Source organism: Plasmopara halstedii (genome assembly GCF_900000015.1).
Source record: "Plasmopara halstedii genome assembly, contig: Scaffold_42, whole genome shotgun sequence".
NCBI classification, from domain to species: Eukaryota; Oomycota; class Peronosporomycetes; order Peronosporales; family Peronosporaceae; genus Plasmopara; species Plasmopara halstedii.
Window position 1 is genome coordinate 85,544 of NW_020186963.1, and position 21,775 is coordinate 107,318.

General features: G+C 43.7%; 9 protein-coding genes across 9 annotated transcripts; 5 read left to right on the plus strand and 4 right to left on the minus strand.

The window, feature by feature from the left end:
* Window positions 1-597: 597 nt before the first annotated feature.
* PHALS_09382 (cysteine protease family) lies at window positions 598-1,878 on the minus strand (the record flags this gene model as incomplete). The annotated part of the gene is made up of 1 exon (XM_024722114.1): window positions 598-1,878. The coding sequence occupies one exon, from the start codon at window positions 1,876-1,878 to the stop codon at window positions 598-600; it is 1,281 nt and encodes a 426-aa protein (XP_024571621.1).
* A 3,922-nt stretch (window positions 1,879-5,800) lies between these two features.
* Window positions 5,801-6,857, plus strand: PHALS_15370 (uncharacterized protein). Its single transcript, XM_036407305.1, has one exon. The coding sequence runs from the start codon at window positions 6,018-6,020 to the stop codon at window positions 6,216-6,218; it is 201 nt and encodes a 66-aa protein (XP_036262966.1). The 5' UTR covers window positions 5,801-6,017; the 3' UTR covers window positions 6,219-6,857.
* Window positions 6,858-6,893: 36 nt separating this feature from the next.
* Window positions 6,894-7,892, plus strand: PHALS_09383 (si:ch73-protein; the record flags this gene model as incomplete). Its single annotated transcript, XM_024722137.1, has 2 exons — window positions 6,894-7,144; window positions 7,250-7,892. 2 exons carry the CDS (start codon window positions 6,894-6,896, stop codon window positions 7,890-7,892), a joined length of 894 nt encoding a protein of 297 aa, XP_024571623.1.
* Window positions 7,893-8,107: 215 nt separating this feature from the next.
* On the minus strand, window positions 8,108-10,691 carry PHALS_09384 (PWWP domain; the record flags this gene model as incomplete). Its single annotated transcript, XM_024722148.1, has 6 exons — window positions 8,108-8,403; window positions 8,476-8,568; window positions 8,644-8,940; window positions 9,006-10,201; window positions 10,274-10,589; window positions 10,652-10,691. 6 exons carry the CDS (start codon window positions 10,689-10,691, stop codon window positions 8,108-8,110), a joined length of 2,238 nt encoding a protein of 745 aa, XP_024571624.1.
* Window positions 10,692-12,079: 1,388 nt separating this feature from the next.
* On the plus strand, window positions 12,080-13,232 carry PHALS_15372 (RxLR-like protein). The gene has a single exon (XM_036407306.1). The coding sequence runs from the start codon at window positions 12,851-12,853 to the stop codon at window positions 13,127-13,129; it is 279 nt and encodes a 92-aa protein (XP_036262967.1). The 5' UTR covers window positions 12,080-12,850; the 3' UTR covers window positions 13,130-13,232.
* Window positions 13,233-13,525: 293 nt separating this feature from the next.
* PHALS_09385 (Phosphatidylinositol transfer protein SEC14 and related proteins) lies at window positions 13,526-15,809 on the plus strand (the record flags this gene model as incomplete). The annotated part of the gene is made up of 5 exons (XM_024722170.1): window positions 13,526-14,228; window positions 14,293-15,152; window positions 15,234-15,385; window positions 15,636-15,734; window positions 15,800-15,809. 5 exons carry the CDS (start codon window positions 13,526-13,528, stop codon window positions 15,807-15,809), a joined length of 1,824 nt encoding a protein of 607 aa, XP_024571626.1.
* Window positions 15,810-15,864: 55 nt separating this feature from the next.
* On the minus strand, window positions 15,865-16,572 carry PHALS_09386 (uncharacterized protein; the record flags this gene model as incomplete). The annotated part of the gene is made up of 1 exon (XM_024722181.1): window positions 15,865-16,572. The coding sequence occupies one exon, from the start codon at window positions 16,570-16,572 to the stop codon at window positions 15,865-15,867; it is 708 nt and encodes a 235-aa protein (XP_024571627.1).
* A 522-nt stretch (window positions 16,573-17,094) lies between these two features.
* On the plus strand, window positions 17,095-17,785 carry PHALS_15371 (uncharacterized protein). The gene has a single exon (XM_036407308.1). It carries the CDS (start codon window positions 17,551-17,553, stop codon window positions 17,734-17,736), a length of 186 nt encoding a protein of 61 aa, XP_036262968.1. The 5' UTR covers window positions 17,095-17,550; the 3' UTR covers window positions 17,737-17,785.
* Window positions 17,786-18,526: 741 nt separating this feature from the next.
* On the minus strand, window positions 18,527-18,841 carry PHALS_09387 (uncharacterized protein; the record flags this gene model as incomplete). Its single annotated transcript, XM_024722203.1, has 2 exons — window positions 18,527-18,626; window positions 18,699-18,841. 2 exons carry the CDS (start codon window positions 18,839-18,841, stop codon window positions 18,527-18,529), a joined length of 243 nt encoding a protein of 80 aa, XP_024571629.1.
* Between the last annotated feature and the right edge of the window lie 2,934 nt (window positions 18,842-21,775).

Consider the following 21,775-nt stretch of genomic DNA (forward strand, 5'->3'; position numbering starts at 1 on the left):
ATGTAAGGAGGACCTCACGGAAGTTTAAGATTTAGCTTCGACAAGGTTGGCCTCGCAACGTTGCCGCTTATGACTTGGATCTCTTGAAGTTCACAACACCACTAACCTTTAGCGTTTTGGTGATCTGTCCGGGTAAAATTTGTTGCGATTCAAAAGCATTCGAGTCACCCATACGATGCCAGGAGTTCAATCCATATCTGCAATGATCTTGTCCGCCAAATCTACGACCTTGTTTCGCGTCACACAGTGATGCATACGAAGTTTTACTTAAATTCATTGATAAATAAATCATCGAGTTCTTCACAAGTCACAGATCGACAGTCACCATCGAGACGTTGGCAGCCATCGTAATAAACGGATGCATCGCGCGTGTTTTGTGCTATCCACGTTTAATCGGAAAAACTATGATACGTTTGGCTCCCATTGCGTTTTTGAATCAAGAAATACACAGCACGGTAGCGTAGAAGGAAGAATACGATAAAATTAACTTTATGACTTCAATTGACTAGTATCGTAGTTGTTGACGCGCATTTACATAGAATATCTTGATTGAACTCACATGTTGACATCAGTACAATGAATGTGTTTGAAACGTTCTCACATCTGTGGAGTCGTCATGTCTACGAGCATACCACACGTTCCCTGAGTTGATGAGCTGCGAGCAAGACGAATGTATCCTCCTTCACCCCAGAGCGTGCCCCACGAGTTGCGAACCTTGATTGATGAAGAATCAAAGCCAACCGCCACTACAGCATGATCAGGCCTCGTTGTGCCACACGACGACACTATCCCACCCGTGTACTGCTTCCAAACATTATTCCCCGAAGCTACCGCTACAATCACTGGATGTTCAGTTAGGGCATCCAACAACCCATTTTGGCCAGAAACTACAGAGAATCCTTTGAGCCCAGTGTTTTCCGCTTCACAAATTCGACAAGAATCGACGTAGCCCGTGTATGGGTAGCTATGCTGCATACAGAGACCGTTTTTCTGCACGTAGTCAAAAGCATAATTTGGAGAGCCACCATTGCAACCTCGGTTTTGTTTGTCACAGTTCACCAATTGCTGCTCTGAGTATTTTGTCAGCGACTGCCCCCCGTTAGCAATGCACTGGGCCGACTCGATAACAGAAACGGTGGCGAAAGACCAGCATGAACCACATGAGCCTTGGGCTTGAATTGGAGCCACGCATTTTGATTCCGTCCAGTCCAACGATTCAGATCTGTCTATAACGTCTTCATCCTCGGTTATTATCGGAGCTTGTGCGTCAATTCGCGTTGGTGTTTGTGGAACCCACTTCCAAAAATCCGAGAACTTGAAGCTTTTAGAGCTTTCGCTTGTTCCCTTTAGCAGATAAGCAGTGGCTCCATCACTCGTGGGTTGAACGAAACTGATAACGCTATTGATAAGAGACTCTGCGGTCGAGATAAGCGACGTGCTATCAAAGATCCCATGAATCTTCGTGTCCGGGCTGGTAGAACTGCGCAGTTGGCGCGATTTCTGCTCTGTAAAATTACCACGAACATAAGCGTTCAGCACAAAGTTTTGGAACTCTTCGTCAGTTAAAAGCGAAAATGGTGACATGATGGAGAAATTTGCGTCGGGGTTCTCAGCTTGAATGCTTGCAATGCTCTGCTTGGTCATAAAAAGTCGTTGTCGAAAATCTTCCTCCTGGTCAACTGTACTACGGGCTTCAGAAACAGGCATCCAGCCATTCGTTTGAGCGACATCACCAAATTTGCTTCGCCACTCGTCGAGCTCTGCTTGAGTTGTATCGATTTCTTTAAGATATCGAGTATAGTTGATTCCAGCGTGCATCGGACGACCAACTACAAGCGTGGCAGCTGCGATTGCAAAGAATGCTGATGGTACGAGCATAGTTTCCAATTGATTTTGAAGTGCGGAGTTGGCTAATTGATGGTATTTTCAGGTCTGAGCCTCATAGAATGGATCGCATCGTGCAATCGGGTAAGAGATCTCGAGCTAGAGATGATGACCAAAGGTTAAGCGATTTTCCTTCATCTTGAGTTATTCGTCGATGAGCGATATTTATTCAGGACCTCATGTCAGAGTCGAACCGAACATACCAGCGAAAGATCGGATGCCTTGTTTGGTCCGCCACCGTGAAAAGCCACAACATGAAGTGCTTAAAGGACAGTTGGCATTTTTAATGAGACTTTACATAGTAAAACAGCTACGAAGCGTTACTTTGACAAGAGGCAGATGTGCAGTTCTACTTGAGCGATTTCTTTTTTATCTATCGTTAGCAACGTATTTTGTTCAGCCCCACTAATATAAGAAAATGATTGATCTATCGAGTATTTGAAATATAGCATGCACATATCATTTGATCTTAGAAAAAGAGCTCTACTTCATAAATCGTGCATTTGTTAAGCTGCTGCTCGTTCAACGGCTGACATTCAGTACTGAGTAAAGCATTGGAAATTTCAAGTCATGAAAGAAAGACATTCCTTGTTGGCACACTTGTTCGTGCAGGTTTTCTAGATGCGTTAACGATGTTAACACAATTGCGGTGAGTGCCACTCATCACTTGACCAGACTATCTGCCGTTCATTCGAGGCAGTTCCGCTACGTTGTGAACTGAACAATTTCCTTACCATTTTTTGATCGACTTTCTCCCACCGTTCGTGCCGGATCCATAGTAATCCCCTAGCCAGCGAAATGTTGGCACTAGCATTGATTTACCCGGCACTCTACGTGTCGTCATTTCCAACAATAACGACCTCTACCTTCGGCCGATGCATTAGCATCATAATGCCCCATTTGTAGATACCTTCACCCATTATCATCTATCGTGGACCGTTATTTATGTTTCACTTCATCATTTGGCGCTCGTTGTTCAAGTTTCTTGATACCAAGCTTGCCAATTCGACAGCTGTTCATCTCGAGGCTGTAGGCAGATAATAGGTCGATCGTGTCCTCGCATAGGCCTTACAAAGCTAAGCTCCGCCATGAGTGAGGTAGCTTGCTCATGCCTTCTCAGGCGCGACATTTTGTTGACTATATACTTCGCCCAAACGTCCCCTCAGTGTTTTTGCCTTCTTTGGGCGAACTGTGCCGCTGCAATATGAACCGAAACCGATCAGCGATTACACTGTTGCTCGAAGATATTAACAGCTAGCAATTCAATTCCCAAGCGGTGTCATCCATAGGACTTTAACGTCGATTAAAAGACCGGACTGAAGAAAACTGCTCACAACCATTAATAACCTATTGATTTCAAAGCCGACTCCAGCATGGATTATGGAGATTGTGTAAATGTTCTTATCAATCAAGGACAAATTGATGGTATACTGACACGAACACGATTGATTCATTGTTTGCTATATTGCTATCCTATTGGATGAGTTCAAAAAGGGCATCGAAATCCAGCTACGATGCGATACCAAAGTTAATGTTGTTGCCGCGGAAATGAAGTAAATGAGCGATTTTGTTTAAAATCGTTCTTTTGATTGCTGATGCGACAGATCGGCAACAGAAGTGTGCAGATTTGTGTGGACGCTTTTATCATTCAAATTTTAACATTGGTGCGATTATGTCCTCATTTGGGGTGTTCACAGTATTGAAATATATCGAAGTATCTACATTATCAAGTCACCTAAGGAACTTTGTTTGCATTTCATATTTACGGTGAATGCTTGAAGTCGTACTTGCGGTCAGAATCATGACTTTTGACCGTATTTCTGGTGTTGACGCTGCTGATTCGGCTCTTCAGTGTTCAGAAAGCGCTAGTTCCACTCTAAACGAGGGTCATACATGCTCGCAAAGTTACACTAAGTTCATGTTAGCATGTCAAGCACAATAATGCTCATCCGTTGCCTTATTAAGACTGTTGGATCGAATGGGCTAAAGCGAAAGAAACATGGAACGCGTCCGAAAGCAAATTAAGACTTCGTGTTTACAGCACTATCCTTTGCATCAATCAAGTCCTGCTCAACAGCTGGCAATTCCAGCCTAACAGCTGAAATTGCCACTTGCTTTAGTCTAACATATTTTGAAGCTGAGATGATCTTCTGTTACTCCGCAGTCGGCCTTTATTATTGATGTACTCTGCTGGGAACGTCGTTGGGTGGTCATCTGTATGGAAGATTTCGTCGATTGTATCACTAAACTGGAATACAATAAAATGATCACAAAATTTGGTTACTAAGCAAATTTTCTTTGATATTCTGACGACCATGCTACGATCCGCCGTTGGCTATTGGCAATTACCAGTGCATTAATACGAAGATCACATAAAGGTTTGTACATGTGCGTATATATTGATGACTGGTCTTGATAAACAAACCTTCAATCAGTTTTTCCAAGCCCTAATATGCAGCATCATCTCATTCTTGCCGAGCCGGACGTGGATTTCGTAACAAGTGCGAAGATTTTCAGCACGTCAACATAACAAACTGGTTTGGTCATATATCTCTTTGCAAATGACCCATCGATGATGTTCGTTGAGTTTCTTTTCAGCGGTTAAATCACAAACTAACCGTTCCTGGGCTCCGAAACAAACTGAAAAATTCTGAAGGCGATTTGCAGCGATTGCTTTGAAAATATCATCGATTTATGTCTCGCTGTACTGTATCGCAAGAATCTAGTACGTCTCTGCTGAATCTGTTCTGGTGTCTAAGTATTGCATCACAAAATGATGATGCATCGTAATATGTGATCAGATTCGCGACAGTGATGTTGCCAATGAGCGAGCATGGTCCACTCCAGCGCTATTCTCCATGGTTACTAGCTGTTGTTTGTTTATTCGGAGTTTTTAAATGGCGTAGATGTTGCTTGTTGCTTGTGACGAAAGTCAACGGATGCGTTGGCTGTTTCAATGGTTTATAATATATATTGCCCAGGGCAGAAGGACAATCCAGTTATGAGGATCGGTGCTTGTTGATCTAACGTTTGAAGTTTGATAGTGTAATCTCTTTTTACTTTTAAATTTTGAAGTAGTCTCAGAAGCGAATGGTGAATTGAAACAATGCTCACAATTCAGCTTCTTTTTCAAATCTCTATTTGTACGATTGTATAGACACTATAGTCCCGAAGAAAGTCATCGCAGAGTTCACGCGCTTGTTCATCCGAATATACAATCGAAAAGCTTTTCCCAATTTTAAGTATGTACAAAAAGTCGAACGTCACCCACATGGCGCCTTGCGCTAGTCCTGCCAAACTGGCCGGGGCCAGCCAGCTTGTTAATTACGCTCGCGCGAAATGTTGCTTAAATCTGCCAAAGCTCCGACAATTCATCCGACGTTCCCATTAGTCTCGTGAATCGCGTAAGTATGGCGTCCCCGCAAACAGAAAATAAACGGAAAAAGACTCGTACGCGTCGGTAATTTTATTCTGCTAAAACTAAGCGCTCTTAATCTGCACTCTTAAATTTCATTCGATTTTTGCTTATAAAATAGTGTGCGGTTAAAAATGGATTTGCTCAATTTGAATTGTTCGATCGACGTGAGGCATATCTGCAATCGTTCTGCTTTTGTCGGAATCTGCGAGAGTTTCGGATGGACACTACAGTATTACACCGGTGAGCGCGAAGTGAATAGGAAGTCTCATCCAAGCCTGAGACATAGTGAGCACCGTCGAGCTCAGATTGTACATTTCCTGTCTTATCAGAAGATATCAGCCTGATTAATTTATTTTTGATTATTCAATTATTGGTTTCGGTGTTATTTTGTAGGTCTCAGCTCAGATTGTAATCAGATATAAAGAGTAAAATATTTTTTAATTATAGATTGGGTATCAATTATGGGTTTTAGTGTTATTTCGTGGCCTATTTTTAAGAGAATTAGTGAGCACCTCCAGTCTCTTCATAATAAAATGTTTTTGCGGCATTTTGCAGTCGACGCGTAGATTGCAGAGACATGGCTTCAGCTAATACCGATCTCAATTGCTACTGATACACTCGACCGGTTGCTATGGCTGAGACATTTTAATTGTTGTGAAGATTATGCACAGCAGTACTAAAGCTTGTAACACATTTGACTTCTATTTACACGTGGATGGCACAAAACACGCGCGATGCATTTATTTATCTGTTCATCTCTCTGTCTGCTGATGCTACGATGAAGATTTGTCGATTTGTCAATTGTGAAGAACCCGATGCTATATTTATCAGAAATCAAAGAAAAACTTTGTCCTTATTGAAAATTGATGACTCGAATATCCAATCTATCAACACGCTAAAAGTTGGAGATATTTGAGGCTGAATTTTGACATAAGTATCGTACAAAGTGTCAGCTTTGACAAATTTGCTGTTTTCCGAGCGCGACCGCTAAAGAGAGGTGGTGTAGGTGTGCTGATTAAATTTTTCGGTTTGGAAAAGTGCGTATCACCGCTGTATCCGGTGCCTTTTGTCGATTATACCAAGCCGTTATTGTCGGAATGATCGTGACTATTGAAGCAAGTGCACCGGTTTGCCTATTTGCTGTATTGGTATCATATCTACATATGTTGAGCTAAATTATCACCTGTTTTATTTTATTCGCACGTATTGCTTACTTACATTCAAACGTATACACCGAATTGACTGTGTACTTCCATTCAAACGACTGCACACTCCACGAGCCGCTCAATGTGGCACTTGTCGAGATTCTTGATGATTTCAAGCAACACAAACCACGCGTGGTAACTTTTGACCACAACACGCTCATGCAGTTTTTTACAGGCTTAAATATACTCCTGGCGTATACGCTCTGATCTTAAACTGATTGACTGTCGAAAATTCGGTTGGTGTAAAATGCACGATCTTTAATCGATATTTCCTACTGAATTACGATCAGATGATAGTTTATCATGATGGGTTTTCTTCTTTTTTTTATCCTCCCTTTACAACAAACCCATGAGTTTAATGGAAAATCTGTAGCTCAAAATCTCCCATGAGGTCAGATCCTACAACTCAAACGCTATTTGCGTGTGCGCTAGACGTGCTGACTACAGGTGATGTATTCGCCAAAGCTGAGAAGACGGCAACATATGCAGCCAAATGGAAGAATGGCGAAATTAAAGTCCTACGGAATGAGAAAGACATGGAGAATCATGTACCCGACCAGCCCACGCGGCCTGAAAACGTGCGAATTGTCCCAGCTCATAAGGCAAAGCAAGGCTCTGTCAAAGCTTTTGTACACTGGTGCGTGATGGTCATTTGATACCAAAAAGCTGTGCATTTGGAACGCATTAAATTTGTTATAATACTCAAGTGAATACTTTCTAATTCTAATGTTTGACTCAATAGTTTAGCTCAAGCGGAGAGCTGCGCTATTGATGTCATGTGGGATATGGTGGCACGATATATGCCACATAATCTGCCTCGTACATTCTATGATGAATGGGTTCGTATTGCTAATGAGGAGGCCGAGCACTTTACTAGATGGGCACATCGTCTTACGGAGTTAGGAAGTTTCTATGGAGATTATCCTGCTCATAAAGGCTTTTGGGATGCAGCATTCGATACTCGCGATAATATTCTCGCTCGTTTAGCGGTTGTGCATCTTGTACATGAAGCACGTGGCCTTGATGTGTTTCCAAACGCAGTTCGGCGATTTGAAAAAGCAGGTGATGATATAAGCTTGAAAATCATTCACAAGAACCATATCGAAGAGATCACGCATGTGGGTGCTGGAGTGCGTTGGTTTCGATATTTCTGCGAGCGCGATGCTGTCGATCCGAGTATAAAGTTTCAAGAAATTGTGCATCAATATTTCAAGGGCACGTTAAAGCCACCCTTTAACAAGAAAGCACGTGACCAGGCCGGAATGCCGGAGAAGTGGTACCTTCCACTCGGATCGGACCCTGATGACACCACGAGTACTCTTTCTGCAAGCTCTTCGACAGTCAAAGCGGCTACTGCCATGATTTCCACAATGAGTCTGAATTAGGTGGCAAGATGAAACATAAAGAGAACAGACAGACGTTCATCATAAAAATATGAGGTCATTCGAAAAAATATTTATCTTGAAACTTTCTACTTATTTGTCTGATCGTTCGAGCTTGCATAATGCTGTGTCTAACTACAACAAGTGTAATCTCAAATGTAAATACGCGCAATTAGATATGAAGTTGTTCAAATTTGTAATGCACTTTGCCTATTAGTTCAGTATCGCTGCCGTTGAAGCTCAAAAGTTTTTGGGTATAAATCTTGATACCACTGATCCATTGAAAAATTGTCGTTCACACTAAACGTAAAGCCCCCTTGCATTGTTGGTGAGGAGTCAAACAGAAGGCTTACTGCATTTTGAGAGTCGGCAACATTCAACTCATTCCCATGTTCATATTCCCACAGTGTAACATTCTTGTTCAGATACCGCGGTGATTGATAAAAAGACTCGTGTCGTGGTGTGTGACTTCCGAAGCGTAAGTTGGCTTCTTCTCCCGCGCGCCGAAAGCCATCTGAAATAAGCGGAAGTAAACAACATGCTTTCTAGACATATTCAAAGAATTGACCGCAAATAAATTTCTCACCTGTGAAGTTATAAGAATGCTTCATGTGGGCGATAGCTGCTTGCACCTTAGAAGATCTAAGCACTTCAGCTTTCACAGCCTCAAACTCAGCAACTGCAAGATATGAAGGAACATATTCACAGCAGTCAGTTCATAGATAACAACTTTGTTTACGCAGGCACCACGTACAAGTCGGATTGGCAACGAGACTGTGGTTTAGCTCGCTGGATATGACATCATCTAGCACTAACTCCAATTCTCGAATACTGGACTTAGTACATGACTCTTTTGCAAATTCTGAAATTTGTGAACCGTCGGGATCGCGGTTAGCCATACTTTCACGCCAGACTATTCCCTCAAAATTTTTCTGTGGTTCACTAACAGAAATGGAGGTTTCTGGCGCCACCAAATCATGAACACGCTGCAAATTTTCCGGACAAGATTGGGCTCGGATTGAAGGAGTTGGAGAAGATTGAGTTTCAGAATCTAATTAATAACAGAATACATAATTATCAAAATCGACTGGCTCGGATACATGGCAAGCGACGTACGCATAGCAGCACATTCATTCTGCAGCTGTTTAGCTTCAGCAGACTTCTCCATATATTCGGTAAGCTTACACTCTAGAGCGGTTTCCATTCCATGTAGCTTTTTTTCAACGCGCAAAGTTGACTTCGTCAATTGAGCGAGATTTACAAGCGGGCTGATAACAGTTTCAGTTGAATTTGTACGACAAACATCACCGTTTGATGCACTCAACTTTGTTTGCTGCACTTGCCGATTAAAATTCGGAAGACTTTCAATATCGACACCTCCAGAAACACTCGAACACATAGTTTTTTTGGAGCATGGGGAACGGCAAGCACGTCGATTGTGATGACTGTGTGGCTTTGCTTTTTGCTGCCCACTCTTGAGTACCCTAGCGTAGGATGGAGTGTATAATGGCAGATATGCTGCCGATTTTTTTGAAGATTTCAAAAGTTTCGGCGTCTTGCCATATTTGCGGAGCGAAACTTTGATTTGTTCAATGTCAACCTTTAGACTACTCTTTTGGTCGTCTTTACAGAAATCGCTAGCATGTTGTGTCTCCTGAGTTCGGCTGCCTTCAATCAGACCACAAGATGATTTAGCTGCTTCAAATCGGCTGGTGTTGGCGCTAACAGAAAGTTTTTCCTTCTCCTGAATCCTCGGATTCTTACGATCCTCACTACGTTTAAGAGTTTTGCACGTCTTTTTGGCAGATTTTAAGGATTTGACTTTAGCGCTCTTCGGCATTTTTGCGACAACCTTCACGTCAACTTCTATTTGGGAGTTGTAACTTTTTTTGTCATGATCATGCGATACTTTTTGAATTTTCGTTGGGATTTGTCTCGTTTTCTCCACTGTCGTCGTACCAATATCCCAAATTTTTTTCGCTTTCGGGAATTCTGGCATATAAGCGTGTGTAATAGCATGTTTGATTCTGTTATCCGCAAATCCACGCATCCACTCTTCTTCACCCATTTCCTTCCTCAATACAGAAGTCGGTCTCGTAACTTTCTTTTTATACTGCACCGGAAGTGTACCTTCCACAAATTTTGGGAACTCTTCTTTCGCGTCACATGAGGCCAATAAATTTGTCGAAAGTTCTAGGTTCCTGAACTTCGCTTCACCTTTAGACTTACTTTTCTTACTCTTGGGCCCTAACTTTGTCTGCGTGGATTCATCCAAGTTATATGGTAATATTTTACTTTTCTCGACCCAGCACCTAAAGATCATATTTGTGATACGATGAGATAAGATATAATTCACAAAAATGGAAAAGTCCGTAAAGGCTAACCGGCAACGATCCGAAAACTCTTCTCGGTCCAAAAAGTCTACAAGTAATCTCTCCTCAAGCCTCAAGTTTTTCGAGCCTTCTGTTGATCCAGGGGCTCTGATTGTCACCAGTGCTGGCCACCAGGGCCATGTCTCCATCTTGGCCCAGCACTTGACAATCGTCGTGTGAGTGTGTACAGGGGCAATTCGCTCACTTTTAAGCTCTACCTCCTCATCGTACTCACTTCCCCAGCCGTCGTACGTGACTTCAACAGTATCGGGCGTTGGTAGCCGCAAGACTTGCGCTACATTCCAGATACCGTCGTCGTCCACAACGTCTGCAGGAGGAAAATTAGACCTTCGTTGACTACATCTAAGATGGTACGAACTATAGAAATACCTAGCCAATCACCCTTTTGAAGAGTGTAATCCGTACTCATTGTGATAAGAAATTGATGGACGTATCGCGGCTACTGAAGAAAGATGTGACCATGTTTTTGTACTTGGTGTGGACAACACATCTGATTCTGGAAAATTCAGTTTGCATCGTAAGAAATTTTTCGAAAAACCCAGATTTATGTTACGTAGTGTAAATTTGTGTAGTAGGTGCCCAAAAATGACGCCCAATTAAATGTGCTAGCCCCCACGAAAAAAAGTCTTCGTAGAGGCGCTGCAGTGAAGCACTTGTTGGTCGAAGGACAATTCGTGTGCACGGCGTATGGTTTCACCGCTAGGCGTGCGGCGCTCAACGTGTTTGAAGGCGGCGCTTATACAAAAAATCTTAGCACCTCGAACCTCTACGTGCGTCGTACGGACAACTGCGATAAGATCTTGCGGATTACCCGTCGCTCGTACGGACAACTGCGATAAGATCTTGCGGATTACCTGTCGCTCGTTGAAGGTATCGCTAACTCGAGAGATTTGCAGCAGAATAGACTGTAAATCACAACAAGGCGTTTAGCATGAATTTTAAGCTTGGCATTCGCGACTTGACAAGATTGCCAACCTGTCATGCTACTACATGAGTAGGGTTGGCAAGAGCGTACATTACTAGACAACAAAATCCTGCGCTTGTGAAAGACCTACCCAGTTTCTACTACGTGATGAGCATGAGTAAGAAAGCGGTTGAGATTTTTGTTTACTAAGAAGACTAAGAAGAAGCTCGAAGAGACGATTAGCTGTGGCTTAATGGGTATGTCGTGCAGCAGCTGAAGGAGCTCGAGGGCCAAGAACTCATTTTCGCCACTAAGGAAGGTCTGAGAGATGAAAAGTATTTGGCTGACCCAAATATCATGTCGTTGCGAGAGAAAGCAGGGGCTTTTTAAGCCCACAAGACGATGAAAGACCTGATCCGTTGACACATCTTTGCTGACGTCTAGCCTACAATATTCGTCCACCGCATCCACCGGCTTGTTCAATTTGGTCTGAATATTAACGACGGCGATGACGCTGCGGACGAATCGGTTAAGAAACTTCTTTCGCTTGATGAAGAAGAGAGCACGACAAAGGGATTGAGGTGATCAATTACGTCACGCTGTAGTCATTTAATCGCTGCATATAACCAACTTGATTTTTTTTACTCGTTAAGATCAAATCATATACAAACTGCCTATCCGGTTCGTAACACTTCTTCGATTCAATCGTGTGAATGTCAAAGGGTCGAAAGCGTAAACATAAAACGAGTTAGCACCTATCGGGAGCAAAAATATGTGCTAGATTATTGATCATTTCGGAGGCTTCGGTCATCGTAAAACTAGGGGCAGAGGTTATCACGCAGGAAGGTTGAAAGTAGTTTAAAGTTCACTTCGCTTAGTTTTCTTTCAGCGCGAATTGCGAGCCTTTATATTCTATACACATTTATCGCTGTATACCATATTTAACGGGTTTGTAGATTTGTGTCTCAAGGTCGCGACTTCAATTTTCGCGATTCTCGTTTTCTTTTCGTTGATGTTGGAGTAATGAATAGTATTCGTGGGCACACATTCCCATCACTTGTCAGCACAGCAGATAAGCAATTACAGCAGTGGTGAACTGCCTCTTCTGACCCAATAAAGCACCTTTCAATTAGAAAGCACCAACAATATCCAGGTTTTTACAGTTGATGATGTAGAATCGACAAAAAGTGTTTGTAATATGCTATAGGTTGTGCATCTGATCGAACATGTAAAGTGTTATTATAACCATGTGATTGCTCTTGCCATGATGTTCTGATGGCGTCAATGATAAGCTTAGAAGAAGGATTTGATTCGTCGAAACGTTATGTTGGATTGTAGCTCTGTTTCTATATATTGGATACAATTTTTAATAGATAAAACAAGTACTCGGTGACACAGCATAAGAAATGTGAATAGACAGCCTGGTTTTCTGCCCACACTTTACCTCCCATCCCTTGAACAAGTATTATGAATCAGACGTTTGCATATCTGTGGCTTAAAACAGACGGCAGGATAATTTAGGATATCAATGCGATAGTTTTGCTAAGACAATTGATTTGCTATAATCTTTGCTTTCGCTCAGTTAGTGTGAATATCCGAAGTTGTTCACTTTCCAATTTCCTCTCCTGAGCTCACCGCCTTCGCTTTATCTCAACTCCTCCACAATGCAATTCCACCTACTCGTCATGACAACAATTGCAGCTTCGTTTGCAGCGACTGGTAGTGCTCTCCCGCACACCAACGTATTACCCAAAATCGGGACTCTAAGAGGTGCAATTAACAATGACGCTGCCACCTTCAATGGTCGGGCACTGAGAAACACCGAAAATCGCGGCTTGATTGGCGACGATTCCGACAGCAGCATCAGCGATTCTGATTCTGAAGCAAAGGAATACCGCGCTTACAAATCTCATAAGGAACACTTCGGCTACCAAATGCCATAGAAAACTGGCTATGACGATAATCGCAAGTAACAAGACAAGACCTTGTACAGTTAAACAATGTAGACTTTCTAGTGTTTGTAACCTTGAAAATACAATTGTGAGACTTTTTTATGTTTTTAAAAATAAAGTTCTTCTAAATTTGTTTATTGTATATTTCAACAATATTTAGTTTCTAATGTTTGTAATCAAGTATTTTCACATCATGATTCTTCCTGAAGGTGTAATTCTTGGACTCTCCAGCACAAAAGCAGAGTTTATTTTTGATCAAATGTTATGATAAGAAGGTGGCGAAACGGTTTTGGTATTTAAGGTCTATAAAGTGTACGATACGACGATTACAAAGCACGATACGTCAAAAGTCGCAGTTGTGCCCCGATCCCGCAGTATTTGAAAATGATGGGAAAGGTAGAGGAAGAAGCGTGTGCAGATTGCTCTGGTGATTTGCTTAAAATCGAGGATAATGTTGATGTAATTGAGGAAACGTTTGAAGAACTTGAAGCAGAGGAAAAAGAGCGTGCTGCAAACAAGAAAATAGTTGATGCGTTGGCGGACGAAGAGCAGCAACGTCGTTTGAAGGAGGAGAAGGATCAAGAAAACGATGTGGCAATCACTCGCCAAATAAATAGCGGAACATTAATCCGAGCTGCAGAGGAAGAGAGAGAACAATGTTTGCGTGAGCATCAAATTGCCAATATACAAAATGAGATAGTGCGTAGACGTAGTCAAGCCGAATCGACCAAAGACCCCGAGGAAGAACGCAAGCAACTTTTAATCGAAGAAGAAAATGTACAACAGCAACGACCAAGAGAACGGCTTCTGTCGCAAGAGTTAGTAATGCAATTGAAAGAGAAGGAGCGCCTGTGTCATTCGAGTCTGCCTGAGCATCGAGAAGACGGTTTTTCGAATGACTGTCACACCCCTTTAAAATTCAATTTTGAAGTAAATTCGGGTGAATATGACCAGAAAGGAATGTTGGATGGCTTTAGTGAGATTCCGGTGGTGCAAGCGTCTGCCTCTAAGGTCTTAGTGGATGGAAACTCAGAGTGGCGCTGTTTTATTGCGTCTGAGAATGCACAAGTTGAACAGAGTCAACTTCACGGTAAGCTGCAGATAGTTTTGAATGGGTAATCGATCAAATAACGATTTTGTTTGACAATTTGCAGCTCTTCGACTGAGTTTAGTAGAGGAATTGAAAGCCGAACGGCACGCCAAGTATCTTGAATTGGTAGGAGATGTTCGTCTGCTTCGTTTCTTGCGTGGCCACAAGATGAATGTGTCAGTTGCAGCTACAAAATACCGAGAAATGATGATAGCACGTCAAAAACTGAATCTTGATGATATTCGCGATGATATTGTCAAAAACAATCTGGTGATCGAGGACTTCCCCCATTTCCAAAAGATCATTCAACATTTGCCGTTTTTGGATACGTATGATATTTTGTCTACTCCTGACGGTCACACCTTTTACTATGAAATGACTGGCTATGCCGACTTTCAAAAGCTATTGACAAATGTCACTGAAGACGAGTGGCAGTCCTTCTTTCTTTATTCCATGGAGTATCGAGCACTTAAGCTTGACCAGCTTAGTCGTCAACATGAAAGATTGGTGCAGACCATTCTAGTTTGTGATCTCACTGGATTCTCTATTACGCGCTTTAACCCAAAGATGTTTAAACGCTTGCAACCAATCGTATCGATTGCAACGAAGTGCTACCCCGAGTCAGTGCACAAGCTGTTCATTTTACACGCACCTTGGATTTTTGAAAAGATTTGGGACGTTATTCAAAGTATGCTCCAAGAAACCCAATTGCACAAGTTGTACATGAAAGGTAACTCGCATGAAAGACTACTAGAACTAGCTGGTGGTAGGGACAATCTTCCGAAGCTACTGGGGGGACGGTGCACCACTCATACCATTCCTCAAACCGGATATTTAGGTCGCGATGCTTTCCTTATGCTCTGTGAGGATGGAGCAACTCAAGCCGATATAAAGTCGAGTAGCACACTGCAACTTCCATTTCGCGTAAGCGCCAACAATACGCTTTGTTGGGAATTTGTCGTGAAGGACCGTGACATTGTCTTTGCGGTAAAATTTCGAACACAGGGCATAGGCGGTGCCGAGGAATGCGATAAAGTAGCTCCGGAACGAATATCAAGTGGTGCTTTAATAGCGGATTCATACACGGCTTTCGAAGACGGAACAGTGGTGCTATTGTGGGATAACTCATTCTCGTGGACACGTGAAAAGACTATTGCGTATAAGGCGAAGGTTGTAAAGTCGACCCACGACTTTTCGTCTCTTAACAGCAACATTACATAGAGTAGGTATCGCAGTTTGCACAAAAACGAGGCAAATAAATTTTAAGGTTGTAAAGTCGACCGACGACTTTTCGTCTCTTAACAGCAACATTACATAGAGTAGGTATCGCAGTTTGCACAAAAACGAGGCAAATAAATTTTAATTACCTAATTTTCTGCTAAGATATTCGGAGCGATAAGGGAACAGTTACGCCTTACTCAGCGAGCGTGAAAGGCTTCTCACGCAGCATACTACAAATCACAGTGAGGCTAAATTGAAATCGTTCCCGCTGTGTTTTAGACTTGGGTGAGATGTTGAGGCTTTTAATGCGTTCTGAAATGAAGATCTAATGTTGCGTTATGAATTTATAGACATTTTTGATAAAACTAGCACAGATAGAATCTTTAGGAAAGACGAAACAGTATAGAGCATTTCTTTAAAATCGATATTGCTCTTGCTCAGGTGATGATTGGGCTGTCTGGTAGTCCATGCAACGTTGTTGTTCGCGTTCAAACTGTTTGACATCGTGCTCAACTTGTGCTCGTAATTGCATTTGCTGCTCATCGAGACCCATGTTTATTTCACGCTCGTCAAAACGTTCCCTCTCATGTTGTTCTTGCCTTCGAACAGCCTCATGTTCATGCTTTTCTTGCTCACGCTGGTACGCAAATTGATCGACAAGTTGCGCCAGCTGCTGAAATTCGGTGGTAGCACAGTCTACTTGTGTCTGCATGTCGAGTACTTTAGTTTGCAGCTCAAGTAATTCCTTGCGTGAGGTCCTTTTGAAATGATGCCGGTGTAGCATGGAGGGAGTAGTGCCAGGTCCGTCGCGGTGGGCTTGAGTCTTGCGGTGGCTTGTTGATCTGTCGATGTAAACGTTGCTATCATGCCGATCCGTGCTGCTATAAATGGGCTTGTCATGCATACATCTGTCGATTGGCTCGACGAGAGTCGCGACATCTGCGGCATCGAGCGCCAGTACTGGCGCATTAAGCCCCAAAGCCTCCAGTGTTGTAAAACTTTCGTTCAGACGACAGTTTTCAAAGTCGCTGAAGGCGAAATGGTAGAGCGGTGAGCGGTCAAGGCTGGTTGGCAGCGCAAAGGCGGCCGGCTCGTGCGTTAAAACGGTGGTGTTACGGTTCATTCTGTGGTCTAGCAGGTCCTTTCTGTTGTGACGGAGGGCGGCCGTGTTGCGTCTAAGATACAGTGGGACCCATGTCTTAAATAATACTGTAAGAGTCGAGCACAAAACAGAACGTAGCACAAAACTTTCAACTCCAGCATTCTCAATATCCCAGCATAATTTCTTGACCTCAATGAGACTTGTAGATGGCTACTGCCCGTTCTACATGGCCTGTAACGGGAGCTGCGAAAGGAGATTTCTTTTTCGGTAACGGCCGGTCGGATATCTCATTCTTTTTTATGCTTAGAATAACTATATAGAGTATGAACATTTGCTGGTCGGTCGGAACATGTAAGCCAGTGCGAAACAAGGATTGTTTCTGTCGCATCATTTAGCTGCTACAGATGGAGGCTGTTGCGGCTGGCCGGCTTGGTCGGATGGAGACATCACGAATTTAGTATGGAATCTAGTAATATTATTAAAAAGCTTATGCTAGTCAGATTTTTAAAGCATGTCTATTTATACGACAGCAACATTTTTACAGCATGTTTCAACGGTCGGTTTTAAGGGTGCGAGGATACATCGCAGTAAAATGTAATGGAGATGATGACGCAGTACCATAAACATCCGAGACAAGACGCGTCGATAGACACCCGCCAGAGAAAAGAAAAGGAACGGTGCTGCCGGGATGCAGCAGATTAGTGATTGTGGAAAGACGCAAAGAATCCTTGTCTGGTATCTTGTTTGACAGATAAAAGCGGTACGACTATGTGTACTGTCCACCTTTTATATAATATGAACAGATTTCAAGCTTTACCAGTAGAAGGAGCAGTTGATGAGTAGTCGACTTTGCGATTGGTTTAAAATGCGAACCGCTATAATATCAATTTGGTGTGCTCAAATCACAAATTGTCATACGCAACGTCAAAATTGTGAAGCAAATGGTTGGATATTTTAATACAAAAGAATACTGACTGGCTCTCAAGAAATAATACAAAAATGCCGCTGCCAGTGAAAAATTTTTACAAAGTTGTCGCAGGTGGGACTTCTGAGAAAGCAAATGACATTCACCAATTCTTTTGCAAAAATTGGTCAGTCCCAGGACATAAACTTCAAATTTGTTGCCCGTCTGATTCTAAAAACAATATGTATTGTATTATGCTGGATACAATTGCAAAAATGTGACAGTTTAGTATTGTTTTGATGTGAAAACCCGCCTTACCTTCGTGCAAACCACAATATTGTACAATTGTACAAACTTCACACTACACTTTGTGTTATTGTAAGTTTCCAGATGAAATGAAAATATTGGTACTTTTGGAGACGACGGACTCTGTCACGAAGGGGTACACGTGTGCTGCTGACCGGACATTAAACAGATAAAACAGTTCCCTCGTCCGAGAGAGATATAGAATCTGTTTATAGTATAGTAACTCATAATATTTGTACGCTTGAAATAAAAAAAAACTTTCAGTTTTAGCTACCAGAGGCCTCGGTGTTGCCTCAGACAAAGATAACCTAACAACGCTTATAATGCGGGCTCTCGGAGTCAAAGCTTTCCATGTGCAAAGTGGATAACGACCTCATTGCAGCTTCTAAAAACATCGGGGTTATAAATTTGAAAGCGCTCGAATCGTAGAGTTTGCGAATTAACACACAGAAGAGTGGTTCAGAGGCAGTCCCTAGGACGCAAAACCAGCTGCCCACAAGCACAAAGTACGTAATACTGCTCGGGTGAAGATCGAAAGTTACAAGCAAAAGTAAAGTGTGCTTTCCCCCAAAAATTAGAGTGTAAGGTATGTCTTGAGTGGCTTGCATCGGCACCTACTATCGTCTGGCCGAAGAAAAAAGCGCTTAGTACGACTGAAAGTTGCCAATTTGATCCTATCAACTAGCTAAAGGTAGGACACAGTACATTTGAGGCTCGCTCTAAGCTCAAATTGAAATATCTTAAGCCGATAGGCCTCGTAGTATGTTAAGAGCCCAGCAATAGTGAGGCTTCTTTCATTCTATCCTTTGCGTCTCCCATTTCCTGGCCGGGAACTAAAGACCGGATCAGATGGCCTTGCTCGCGACTAAAATTGAGATTCTTCAGCACTCTTTGGACCCTTTACAGCCGCGCACTGATGCTGGTAAGGCTGGCCCACATAATGATTAAGAATGTCCCAGCAACCAATGACACTATGATCGACAAGCGGAAATCGAACGGAAGTAGGCTATGCAAGGTGACATCCGATCTCTTAGCGCCAATGTCGATTATACTAACGAGATCGCATAGAAGGAGTGCCATTATATCTAGCCGGAGAGACACAAGGCGAACGAAAGTCCAGCAATTACGTGGACAGGCAAAGAAGAGGCATCAACAGTGTACAATCACTCCCACCCATCTGAGCATTCGTGTGTGACTACTCACTTCATCTGCTTATCCGCTCTGGACAACCTCGTCTAAGCTAACAAATTCTATAGACAAACGAAATAATACGTTCCTTGTCTTGCTCTACCACGACATTATCATCTCGCTATTTGGACGCCCGCTGTGCTCACACAGATTTTAATATTTTTATCAACCGCAATACTGGCGACAGGATGCAAGCTCAGCCATATCGACAGCACGCTCTATACAAGAACCAGTACGAGTGTAGCGAATCGCAATCCGTTACCTGCAAAAGTACACAAAAGCCATAACAAAGGCAAATATGCTCTTCCGTTCAAAAATTGTAACTGGATTTAGTAGTTTATTTGCGGCAGAGGCACCTATATTTAAAACCTTAGATTTTCCTAATCAAACAGTTAACCTAATTAATTTGCATAACTACTGGCAGTCCCGCCACGTAGTGGCCTATTGTTACGGTGTGGCCACACCATTGTGTGATTACACCAACTTGTGTAATTCACATTCTTGTAAGGTCACACCATCCCGTGTGACCCACCCTTTCATACAAGGGCTCGTGTAACCCCTGTACACTCTGGATGCGTGTAGCCCCGTTACACACTCCCCCCATAAAAATAGTAATTAACCACGATTTAAATTTGGTTGTCGCCTCATACGAGGCTCGCATGTCTGAGACACCGTTACGTCCCTAAGACAATCCTTAAACATTCTCCGCTGCATGATTCCTGTGTCTATGACACGGAAAACACCCATCTTATTCCGAGAGCGTCTGCGGGTAGAGCCCTTGTTCATCTTCTGCACGAAGTGCACCTTCAGGCAGTACGTCCGCAGCTTCAGGGGTAGCACATCTCGAGCCCTTGGCAGCCGGGCGCCACACACCACGCCCACCACGGGCGACGGATTTCCTAGTCGAGGATTCGGAGAAGATCGACTACGAGTCGGATACTTCTTTACCAGCATGGGAAGACGAGGAGGGTTTGGTGCGCAAATAGCGCGACGTGAGCCCTGCTCGAGCCTTGCGGACACCGTGTCCGTTTCCCGACCTCTCGACTACCGGGAAATTGGTACTATTACCAATCGCCTCGACGAGGCACTGGAGCAGCAATTCACAGGGCGGCTTTCCTGCGCTCGTCGCCAACTTCGGTCTAAGACCCTCGTGTGGAATACGGCTTCCACTCGGAAGGTCCCGCTACTGAATCGAAAGACGCGATCACTCGATCGTTAGGCGTCTACGTAGACGCGTCCCCGGCTGCTACACAAGCTGGGCTTGACCAGCGGGAAGCTCTCTGAGGTCGCTTCTTGGTACCTCAAGAAAGTCAATAGATAGGTACCGCGCTCGACTTCGAGCTCAAAGGGGAGGCGCTCCTGTACCCACAATGCAGATTATTCCTGAGGTGCTTGCCCCTGGCGAAACCGCTGCAATGATGGGGAGCTCTCTGAGCGATGAGTGCAGCGGTATCGGAAACTTTCCTCGCTATCTGACTTACAGCGGAAACACAAGGAAGTAAACATGAGCGTAGAACGCCATCTCCCATTTAGGTTTTCCTTTATCAACGCGCAACGCCGACTTCCTGCGTATTTTTGCCCTGCGACACATGGAATCATCCATCATGCTCACGCGAGCTCTGTAGTTTCTCACATGGGTGAGTCGACGACCACAGCAGCTCAAGGCCATAGCTGAAGTTTAGCTCATGGTCCTCCGTCTTCCCGGGCTACTCTTGAGAAGCGCGGAGCTCACGACGACGCAAAGCTTCAACATCATTCTGATCATAAGTGTTCACGACGTCTGGATAGTCTTGCCGAAGTGGCGCTTCAAATTTTGGTATCCCCGCCACTTCACAAGATATTAGCTTTTACTCCCCTGTCGACAACGTCGACCAACAAGGCGACCCACGTGATAGTAAACGCATCCATTCCCATCGAGAAGAAGTCGGCGGTGGACGATGACGACTTGGTCGATCGCCGTCCGGTGACTCGCGATGCACCTCGGGCTTTAAAGGACAAAGTCCGTCGTCATCGGTATTTGGCCGAGCATCGTTCCGAGGTTGCCAACTAGATCCTGGAGCACTTTGTGCACCGACTGCCTCACGTTGAAGACTATCGCGCTCTGTCGGAGCGGCCCTTAGCCGTCGAGCAGACAAATTCGTCACTTCGTGCGCGGTGGAGCGTCTTGCGCCGTTGGGAACGGAAATTGTTGCACCCTGGCTCAGAAGCAGTTGCTGGTTCAGCCTCAGGGTGGTCAAGCGCCTTTTTTCGCCGCCCCGGCGCCAAGGCTGCTGCGTTCACTTGCGCTGAACCTCGGTACGGCTTAAGCAAGCCCACATAGAACACTGAGTGGGTGCGCATTGTTCTCGGAAGGTTTAGCGAACACGCAAGGCCTCGCTTGGCATTGACCTTAAAATTTCTAGCAAACCTTGGATGGAGCTTTGTTTTAAAGACAGCAGACCCTGCAAGTGTATGAAGGTTTTTAGCATCTAGTAAAAACAGGTCTCCAACCTTATGGTTCATTTCTTCTCCTTCTCCCGTTCGCATAGACTTTCTACATGTCTGCGCATAACCAGCCATCGCATCGCGAACGTTTCGTAGAGCACTCAGTCCGGTAGACAGGAAGTCATCGACTTTTTTATGTACAGTGAGGTGGTCGACATCAGCTAGCCGTTCGGCTATTCCTTCCTCACCAAGCCCTGAGCCATGGGAACAAGCCCGATTACCTAGAACCGCGTGTGGCCGTTAGATGAATGCACTGCATTAGATATGATGAATTACGTCATCTTTTTTTAGGGGTCGTGTAAGCCATGTCAAGCACGTGCTGTAGGGTTTTTCATTACACTC